The sequence below is a fragment of the Terrapene carolina genome, unplaced genomic scaffold (assembly GCF_002925995.2).
Source record: "Terrapene carolina triunguis isolate 2854851 unplaced genomic scaffold, T_m_triunguis-2.0 Scaffold33356, whole genome shotgun sequence".
NCBI classification, from domain to species: domain Eukaryota; kingdom Metazoa; phylum Chordata; order Testudines; family Emydidae; genus Terrapene; species Terrapene triunguis.
In genome coordinates this window covers 3,055,229-3,066,165 of record NW_020697707.1, presented here as the reverse complement: position 1 = coordinate 3,066,165, position 10,937 = coordinate 3,055,229, and the positions used below count along the sequence as shown (strand labels likewise).

The following is a 10,937-nucleotide window of genomic DNA, read 5'->3' as shown; positions in this document are numbered from 1 at the left end:
TGATAATAGCCCACCTTAATTGATTAGTCTCGTTAGAGTTGGTATGGCAACACCCATTTTTTCATGTTCTCTGTGTATATATATATATATCTTCCTACAGTATTTTCCACTGCATGCATCTGATGAAGTGGGTTCTAGCCCACGAAAGCTTATGCCCAAATAAATGTGTTAGTCTCTAAGGTACCACAAGTACTCCTGTTCTTTTTATTGATTTACAGTGGGCTTTCTGCTACATAACCACTAGGGCAGAGTTACCACTCTGAAGATGGAGTTACAAACACCCATTTCCCCCCGCATAGTGCTAAATTGTAAGGAGGCCCCATAAGGAAGAGGTTGAAAACCACTGCCTCACAAGAGCAGTACGGTTGCGGGTACTATAAAGTACATCTTTAGAATGACCTTACTTTGCAAAGGGTAGCTCGATACTCGAAGCAGTAGTGCTAACAGAATGCTATTGCAGCCTGGCAAATGACGTTTATTGCCATCTAGTGGAAACTGGCTGTAACAGTTCTGCAAACTCACAGGCAGGCCAGAGATTCTCCACTGCCCTGCAGCTTGGGCAGTCATTTATACCTGTACAAACGGCAACCACCATTTTAGGTGAATGGAGGATTCTGATTTGGTACAATTTTACCCAAGGTAAGTGAACATAAAAACAGCCATACTGGGTCAAACCAAAGGTCAATCTAGCCCAGTATCCTGCCTTCTGACAGTGGCCAGTGCCAGGTGTGTCAGAGGGCAGTGACTACAGAATGTACCAGGCAAGGGAGAATCAGGCCCGTAGCCCTGCTTAGCGCTAAGTGAGACAATGAGCGTTGTCATCCCTAATATTTTGGCTTCTATCTTAATAAAACAAACTGCCAGAGATTTTAGACTCAGCACTTCCCGAAAACTAGAATAGGGCAGTGACTGTCTGGTAGGCACTAGGGTTTTCAAGGTCTCTGAACTCAAGTCTGAGAACACTTCCCTCTCCCCATCCCCGCCCAGTGAGAATTGAGGATGCTTGATATCACAGAGGTGGTGCTCATCACCTCGCTGAGATCAGTGCTTAATGAGGCTCAGACAAACTTGCAGGGTTGCTTTGCTAACAAGAACATTCAGTTACACAGAAAAGCTTTTAAAATATAGCACCCCTCAAGTTTAGAAGAGATGTAAATCTTTAATCTGGGTATTAGCTAACCTCTAACTAAGGGGGTTGGGAAGAAACTCTTCTTGTGAGCACTTGGGATACCCACTTAGAGCTTCTTGGACCTTCACCAGAAGCATCTGCTACCAGTCACTGTCAGACACAGGATAGCAGACAAGAAGGGACCACTCATCTGATCTTTCTTATTAACATTACAACTTGATACTAAAAAGTAGGCTTCCTACTTGGGCCAAGAACTGCAGCTATACTGGCTAAATTTTCAGCACTAACTTGCTCTGAGCTATCACAAGAATCACTGCCTTTTTATTACTCATGTGCACAATTCACCTCCCATGCCTTTGCAACAGAGCCTGGAAAAGAGAGAGAGAGAGAGACAAAAAGACTGGTTCTGAACCAGGGTCATGCCTGTACTTAACATATTACCTTGCTACTCTACTGCCAGACACAGAAGAGCCTTCTGAAGCATCTAGTATATTGTCTGAAAATCTTAATTCTTCACATTACTGTTGAATCCCACCTTACAGTAAAGAGTTAATAACAGTCATACATGGATTCTTTCACTTTTTAAACAAGATAGTATGGTTATAAAATATGGGGTCTATAAAGAGAAAATAAAACAAAATTTTAAAAGTTTATTTCTAAGTGCATTAGATTACAATCACTAGGTTAGGCAATTGCTTTTGTCAGCTGTAACTCCTAGCTGGCTATGGAGCCATACACATCTTTCAAAAGAAGAATCAGGAGAAAAGATAACAGAAAATGGAGCTCAGGAGTGGGATTAAGAAACAATAGTTATCCCCATTCAACACTAGACTACATATAGAAACCAATGCCACCAAAGTATCCAACCCTTTTCTATTATACAACCCTGACCTGATGTTTTCCGCAGAGTTATTTCCCCTCATTCTTTCCATACGTCTGTCAGACAGCTTTCTCCCTAATACTAACTAAGAAAACAGAGCACCTACATTTTCAAGGCCCCAGACTCCTCTGCTTCCCAGCATGCTTTGCTAGAAGACTGAGAGGGAGACTCCCCCTCCTTAACTTGGCATAAGAAAGGCTAATACTTTTTTTTATCATCTTTGAACAAGTTTTGCCACTGCCTTTTTCTGTAATTCTTATCTGAAGCTATATTATCTTAGTTTTGTACAACTAAGGAAAAACCTTGATTTCTTCTCCCCCACCCCCCCCCAGAGGGCTCAAGGAAAATAAACACAGTTTGTTGAAGAGTCTCTCTTTAAAAAAAAACAAAAAACCTTGAGGGTCTTTCCTAATTCTTAGTGACCACTTGTTCTGTTACAGGCTATACGATAATAAAAGCAACTCTATAATATTGATTTGTAGCTGATTGCTTTTGCTTCAAGAACTGTTTTTTACTAATTCTTTATTCTCATACATTTGTTCCCCCGTCGCTCCCAAGCACTATAAACTAGTTTGCTTCTGAGGCAAATCTGTTAACATTCTGATCAAATGCTCTCCAATTTGTGCAGGTGCTGGTGAGATTCATGTATTCCGTCAGCAAGGGTTACAGGAAGGTTACTTACCACAACTGGCGGCACGGCTTCAATGTGGCACAGACCATGTTCACGCTTTTAATGGTATATCTTATGTACGACTACTATGTTTTCCCTCTTAACTCCAAAGCATAGTTTTATTTACAGGGACTCTTATGTAGTGAGTAGAAATCTTATGTGTTTTCTTACAAGTCTCTGCCAAAGTCCTTTTTTGAAAAAGTCTTGTTAATAAAAAATACAAAACTTAATCTAGAGGGTAATTCACACAAGGCAAGTGGGTCTCGGTCCCCCTCTAGTGGCTGGTCCACATAAATTTATGACCCTGATATTACTTCTAGCTGATGAACGTACAGTAGTCCTTTAGCGCTAACAGCAGAGCTCTGATACTGCAGCCCCCAAGTTCAGACCCAAGAACAGCTGTTTATAGCAGGACCTTTCCCTTCAAGGAGTTAACATTTTATGAACAATAACAGCCCAACTGGAGCCGTCTTAAATGGTTCAACACAGACCTGTGCCCAGCCGGTTTCAGCCCACCTTTGGGAGGTGCTTGTCCTCTGACTCCATCTCAGGAGGGGATGGGGGAGGATATATGAGTTAAGGTCAGTACGGCATTCAGATGCTACGGTGATAAGTAACACCGACACATAAGGATCTCTCATATATGTAACTAAGACACACACACATGCTCTGATCTTGAAATGTTTTCCCCTTCTCTTTCTGCAATTCTTGTGCTAATTCTAGAGTGTGTCTTGTATGTAGCTTCACAAATTCCATGCTTAGTTCTTTAATTGTGTTTAGCGTAATAGACTCCTACTCACCTAGCAGACTCACTCCGATTTATTTTCTATCAGAAATACTAACGAAAGCATGTGATTCTCTCCCCCTAGACTGGCAAACTGAAGCGTTACTACACAGACCTTGAAGCCCTTGCTATGGTAACTGCAGCTTTGTGTCATGATATTGATCACAGGGGCACCAACAACCTTTATCAGATGAAGTAGGCACTTTTCTATTGCTTTAAATGATTCCATTCACTGTGCGCGTGTAGTGGTGGAGTGGGATCTAACCGAATTCACACCACATCCTGTTCCCACTGACTCTATCTGACTGCTGCAGAAGCTGTAGTTTGATAGCGCAGACCAGGCTATTGTAGCAATCGGTGTTTGGCCAAAGCAGCAGTTCGTTTTTTAAGAGGGGACATTAAGCTAGAGAGATACTGGAGGTAGGGGGGAAATGCTATGCATGACCCCCAAAACTTGAGCTTCAAAGTGGGAGCCGGGAGTGAGCTGGTCACAACCCCGGCTGGGTTTCTAAGCAGCAAGCTGGGTCAGCGTGTCATGGGTGGTTACTCTTTGCTATTACATCAGACATTCTGCTCATGCTTATAGTCTAGGGCAGAGGTGGGCAAACTACAGCCCACGGGCCACATCCGTCCCACAGGACTGTCCTGCCCGGCCCTTGAGCTCCCGACCAGGGAGGCTAGCCCCCAGCCCCTCCCTGGTGTCCCTCCTCCCCCGCAGCCTCAGCTTGCCATGCCGCCAGCGCTCTAGGCGGCAGGGCTGCGAGCTCCTGCCGGGCAGCGTGGCTACGAGGGCCGCTGGCCTGCCCCAGTGCTCTAGACCGCGCGGGGGCGTGGCTGGCTCCGGCTAGGCGGCGGGGCTGCCAGTCTTGGTGCTCTGAGCGGCATGGTAAGGGGGTGGGGAGCAGAGGGGTCGGATAAAGGGCAGGAGGTCCCGGGGGACAGTCAGGGGGCGAGGGTGTGGATAGGGGTCGGGACAGTCGGGACAGGGAGCGGGGGGTTGGATAGGGGGTGGGGTCCTGGAGGGGGCAGTTATGGGTGGGGGATCCCAGGAGGGGGAGGTCAGGGGACAAGGAGCAGGGGGGGTTGGATGGGTGGGAGGTTCTGAGGGGGGCAGTCAGGGGGCAGGAAGTGGGAGGGGACGGATGGGGGCGGGGCCAGGCTGTTTGGGGAGGCACAGCCTTCCCTACCCGGCCCTCCGTACAGTTTCAGAACCCCGATGTGGCCCTCAGGCCAAAACGTTTGCCCACCCCTGGTCTAGGGGAAAGCATACAGCTGAGCTAACCGCAGCACACGACCTCACTACTTCAGTGGCTAGTCGTGCCCCTCCTACACAAGTAATGCACCCGCACGCCGTGGTGCTTGCTGGCTTCATTGCTCTAGTGCTCTCATGAGCTGCTGGGCCTCTCTCACTCCCCCTCCCTGTACAGGATTAGCTGTGTGCAAGGATTTGACTGTCAGGGCTTTGCACTGGGATTTCACAGATGTTCTATAAAATCTAGGAAACTGTGCAAGGGCTACTGCTTTTCCTGTTGTTTTAAATCAATAAAATATGTTGAGTTCCTAAAGTGGAGTAAACCTGCTCACACATTACAATAAGGGCCATTTATTAAGGGTTAATAAATGATTCAAAGATATAAGCATGTTAGACATGAGTAGGTGTTTAGATGGTTTAGAAGTACTGCAGTGAAAAATGTTACAGCTGGTTAAAAGCCTAAGAATCGTTTGATCAATTGATAAGCCATTTATTTAAAATAATATCTATTAACCCTTTATCCGCTAGCTAAACCTAGATATAAAGCGTGATAAACTGAAATATTAAAAGAAGACACTCTGTAAAACTCCCTTGTTCATTAGTGTTGTACTAACTTTTGAATTTTTAATTTACACAATTAGATCTCAACATCCTTTAGCAAAACTTCATGGTTCATCAATTTTAGAGAGACACCACTTGGAATTTGGAAAGTTCTTGCTTTCAGAAGAGGTTTGTAATGCACATTATTAATGGAGGAGTTTGGTTGATTTGCTGTCAGCTGAATTTTAATTGTTCAGCACTCTGAAGTTTCACTTTGCAGGGGTCTGTGCCAACATTTTATTTGGGTTCAGATCTCTGAGGACTTGAATTTATTCCACCAGTTCACTTAAAGTTTTACATATGAACCAACTCCAAAGTCAAAGTGAGATTTGGTTAAAATGGCAGAGTTTCTCTTGGGTTAGTGGTGAAATCATGCAGAACTAAAAAGTTCACCTGCTTTCCTTGCAAAACTCTGGTGCACGAACTGTTTTACAGGGCCTACCATAATGGGGCTTCAGGCGCTACCACCATATAAAAGCTAAACAAATCAGCCCGAGATTGCTCTTGAGATTTGTGAGCCTCTTCCCTGAACATAGTCCCATGTGTGATGAAACTGAAACCAGACGACATGGGGTTCACGCAGCTCTAATCCTGTAAAGGAGAATCTTCAACTCCCATGTTTTATCAGGCACTTCCAAATATCTGAAGCCTGTGAATACTTCCCTGTACTGCAGACATTCCCTCTAATGCGTACTTTCAATCCTCTAGCTAGGGACAGTGAAAGACATATCTCCAGTCTGCCTCTACCTTCTGTAATTTGGTATGTTCATTATATACATAAAAATACTTTTCACTTACACAGCACTCTCCATCTGAGGCTCTCCCGGCACTTTACTGGCTTGCCTCACCACTGCCTAGTGAGGTAGGCCAGTGTTGTTCCAGTTCTACAGATAAGGGGGAAATAGAGGTGCAGAAGTTAAGTGACTTGCCCAAGTTTTAACAAGGCATCTGTGACAGAACCAGGGAGAGACCTTGAATCAAAGCTTACAGGTTTCTTAAGTAAGAAGACTCAGAATCCATAATGCCCATTGACTGGCTTTAATCATCCTTCCCCCACTATGGGCCAAATCCTGACAAATTCATTCAATTAAACTTTTACCTCAGGCAAACACCCATTGAAAACAATAGGAGTCCAGTTATATGCTGAGTAACTACTTCAGGGTACTGGGCCCCATCCAATGCCCATTTAAATCATTGGGTGTCATTCCATGGACCATGGGAATTGGATTGAGCCCTCAGCCCTGCATTTTAACTGTAGCTGAAGATGTTACACAACGAATTAACACCCATATTCTGAGATGAACAATCCACGGGATGTCCAGAATCACGTACTAAACTTTGTTTTCCTTTAGTCTCTGAATATCTACCAGAATCTCAACAGACGACAGTTTGAGCATGTGAATCATTTGATGGAAATTGCTATCATAGCAACTGACTTAGCGCTTTACTTCAAGTAAGTGAGTCGTGTATTTCAGCAAGCACATTGCAAATAGCTGGTCACATTAGTCTAAAACATCACAACTGATTGTTCAGGCTCTCTGTGGGCAGAACTCCTATTAACAGCGGCTGTGTCTTCAGGAGACCATGTGTGTGCTGTCAAATATTACTTAATTTAAAATCATTTTAAAACACTGATTTTGATTTAAATACATATTTTTTCCTAATTGATTTTTGTGAGTTTTAAATTGCTAACAGAGTGATTTTGTTTTCCTGGTTTCTTTAGTTAGTTTCCTTATTAATACATTACACTTCAGATTTTACACTAACAGTTTCACACTAAAAATACTGATCAGTGCCAAAGAACAGTCCTTGGTCTTGTTAACATCCATTTGAGAATAGCATAGCCTCAAACAGAACATAGACAAGCAAATGGCCCATGCTATATTTGCAACTAACCTTCCAATATAATTAATTTCCGCAAGTCGTGACTGGGCTATACTCATCCATCAGGGTTTGCAGTATGAAGTCAGAGACCTGAGCTCCTAAGCAGGGCCAGATTTCCAATTAGGCACAGTAGGCACGTGCCATGGGGCACTGGTGTTTTAGGGACACCTTACCTCTCTAAAACTGTGTGCAACACGAAGGTCAGCTGTAGGTGGGGGGGGGGGGAGGCGGGCAGCGCTGAAGATCCCATGCCTAGGGACGCGTAAGGTGTAAATCCGGCCCTGCTCCAAAATCATCTAGTTGTTCTGGAAAACACAGTCCTTCATTGCCTAAATACGGGCTTATCTTTAGGCTCCTGTTTTGAAAATGTCGGACAGTGTATAAGAATGTTCATAATAACTTTAATGTACTGAAAGTGTAACTTCACTGTTAGCACTGAAGCAGTTTTATTTAGAAGTGAACATTTTATGCCACTAAGAAATACTGTTGGAGCGATGGTGTTCTTTCTGATATTTACATGGCAAGGATTTGTAAACTTGTTAAGGCACACGAACAGTCCCAGTGAAGTTATGTACCTGCTTGAGGATGAGAGTCAGTACTTTGGCTTTTGGCTATGGCAGTATGGCACTATATAATAGTAGCATTTATAATTTAGTTCAGTATAAGTTTTAATCTAAAGTTGCAATAGCACAACTTTTCAAGCTGTATTTACAAAGCCTCAACCTGACTAAAACTGATTTTTGCAACATTTAAGTGCTTTACAATTATTTAAAACACTCTGTCCTATTTAAAAGATTCAAATAACAATACATTGTTGGGGTGGTCACTTGGCTGGGGTAAAGCCCGGGCAGCAATTGTTGGAGTGAGGGATTGCTTGCGTGCAGTGTTTCCATGGGAAATCAAAATGAGAGCTGCTAACTCCATATTTAATGCATTCATTTCCCTACCTCTTTGGGTTTTTTGAAGAAAGAGAACTATGTTTCAGAAGATTGTTGATGAGTCCAAGACGTATGACAACGAAAATTCCTGGACTGAATATTTGTCTCTGGAGACCACAAGAAAAGAGATTGTCATGTGAGTAAATAAAAACCTCTTGATAGGCAAATGGTGAAGTGACAACTACGCCCCTATTAAATAAGTGTCTACTAAGAACCGACTGCATAGTTTAGCATAGCATGCGATATTTTCCTATAAGGGATATTAAGACAACATTTTAGTATTTAATGAAGCTTGGAGCCAAAGTATAGTGGCTTTGCATTCTGGGCTATTCTTGAAGGGTAGCCATATAAAAAGATATTAAAACAAAAGCCAAATCTCTTTTTAACTTCCTCTGTACTAAAGAATTATATGGAAATATAGCAGAATTTTTTTTTAAGTGTGTGTATAGGATGAAGTCACATCTAGGTTAGGGTGACCAGATGTCCCGATTTTAAAGGGACAGTCCCGATTTTGGGGTCTTTATCTTATATAGACTCCTATTACCCCCCACCCCGTCCCGGTTTTTCACATTTGCTGTCTGGTCACCCTAAGCTAGATAAGTGTCAAGTAAACATTATATTCAAATTCTAATTGCAAGTATCCACATTTCTAATTTAAATTGCTTATTCTGCTTGGATGTATTTATGGCAACTTTCAAGATTAACAGAATCCTATGAGCTTTAGGGAGCAGACATCCAATGACAAAAACTGAAATTATTGCAAGCCCCACACAGAACCAGAGAGCCCACTGATGAAGAGTTGCAAGAAGTCTGCTTTGGCTTAAACGGTAAGGGAGGCCAAAGCCTCCCTATTGATGAAATCAAGGATAAGAGTTTGAAAGCAGGGTGCCATCCAGTATGAATCTGAAGCCTGGTCTACATCTAAAATTTACTAACAATAGCTGCTCCGCTCAGGAGTATGAAAACTTCACACCTCAGAGACGTAGTTAAGCTGACCTAAGCCCTGTGGTAGACACTGCTTCTTCCATTGACCTAGCTACCACCTCTCAAGGGGGTGGAATTACTACAGCAACAGAAAAACTCCTTCCATTGCTGTAGCAAGTATCTACACCACTGCAGCATACAGTGCTTCAGTTGCACACACTCTGAGTAACCTACTCTTGCAAAGTAGCCAGAAAACTCCTCTAAATGAGAAACCTTTCACTCTGCTTCACAGCTCAGATTCAGAATGCACTCATCGGGATTGCATGGATGCTCTGGAGAAAGAATCTTTCCTCTGCACCATCGGAGCCACAGCATAAGTAGGGCCCTACCAAAGTCACAGCCATGAAAAACACATCACGGACTGTGAAATCTGGTTTCCCCCTGTGAAATCTGGTCTTTTATGTGCTTTTACCCTATACTACACAGATATCACGGGGAGACCAGCATTTCTCAAACTGGGGGGTCCTGATCCAAAAGGGAGTTGCAGGGGGGTCACAAGGTTATTTTAGGGGGGTCGCAGTATTGCCACCCTTACTTCTGCGCTGCCTTCAGAGTTGGGCGGCTGGAGAGCAGCACCTATTGGCCAGGCGCCCAGCTCTGAAGGCAGCGCCACCACCAGCAGCAGCGCAGAAGTATAGGGTGGCAATACCATACCATGCCATCCACCCTTACTTCTGTGCTGCTGCTGTCGGCAGCTCTGCCTTCAGAGCTGGGCTCCCGGCCAGCAGCCACCGCTCTCCAGCTACCCAGCTCTGAAGGCAGCACCGCCACCAGAGGCAGCACAGAAGTAAGGGTAGCAGTACCGCAAGCCCCTCCACAATAACCTTGTGACACACACACCCACCACTCCTTTTTGGGTCAGGACCCTACAATTACAACACCGTGAAATTTCAGATTTAAATAGCTGAAATCATGAAATTTACGATTTTTAAAATCCCATGACTGTGAAATTGACCAAAATGGACCCTGAATTTGGTAGGGTCCTAAGCATATGACTTAGAACAGGGGTCCCCAATGCGGTGCCCGTGGGCACCATGGCGCCCGCTGGGGCATCCATGTGTGACCGCCTACAGGCCGCCGGACAAGCAGCCGCCAAAATGCCGCCGAGAAGTGGCGACGTCAAGAAGCGCTACCGCCGAAATGCCGCCGAATTTTGGCGGCATTTCAGCGGCAACGCCTCTTGATGACGCTACTTCACGGCGGCATTTCGGCGGCTGCTTGTCCGGCGGCCATGGTCCTCGGCGGCTAGTCGTCCGGCACCCACCCCACAGGAAAGGTTGGGGACCACTGACTTAGAAGATTCTCTGTTCTGTAACAGGTCGTGTTCGGAACATGGCTTTCAGCAGACAGCCCTCTGGCTTCCTCTTTCCTTCACACGTCCTTTGTACAGACCATTTACATGCCAAGACTTCCTCTGAGGCTTGTGCAGAGGGAGCCTTCAGAATCTGGAGTTAAGACTTAGGAGCGACCATCTCAATAGCTGAAAACAAACTACAGTTACAACAACTGAACAGGTCCATCAGTGGAGTGGGTTGTTGTCTGAATAGTATTTTTAGGCACAGAGCTTTGGGGTCTGATTGAGACAGCCCACTGAGTATCAGCTCTTCTGACTGGCTAAAGCAATTTCTAACAAATTTTAAGCCTTTATTAGTCCTTTTTATTATGGTTGCAAAAAACAAAACAAAAAACCCACCAACCCCCACCCACCCCAAAATACCCACACTCATCCTAAATGCAGTGTTGGCAACTTTCAAATTTGTAGCACAAGTCTTGCAATGTTTGGTGTTTTTCTTGAAGCCCTAGGCCCAGAGAGAGT

The 10,937-nt window shown here is 44.3% G+C and overlaps 1 protein-coding gene across 1 annotated transcript in view; it reads left to right on the top strand.

Moving 5' to 3' along the window:
• The window catches only part of LOC112108265 (rod cGMP-specific 3',5'-cyclic phosphodiesterase subunit beta), a 38,750-nt gene that overhangs the window by 15,818 nt on the left and 11,995 nt on the right, over positions 1-10,937 (top strand). Inside the window, exons 13-17 of the mRNA XM_024202324.2 lie at positions 2,638-2,745; positions 3,549-3,658; positions 5,357-5,444; positions 6,668-6,768; positions 8,166-8,273. Coding sequence (XP_024058092.1) covers positions 2,638-2,745; positions 3,549-3,658; positions 5,357-5,444; positions 6,668-6,768; positions 8,166-8,273 — 515 coding nt within the window. The remainder of the gene's footprint in view (positions 1-2,637; positions 2,746-3,548; positions 3,659-5,356; positions 5,445-6,667; positions 6,769-8,165; positions 8,274-10,937) is intronic.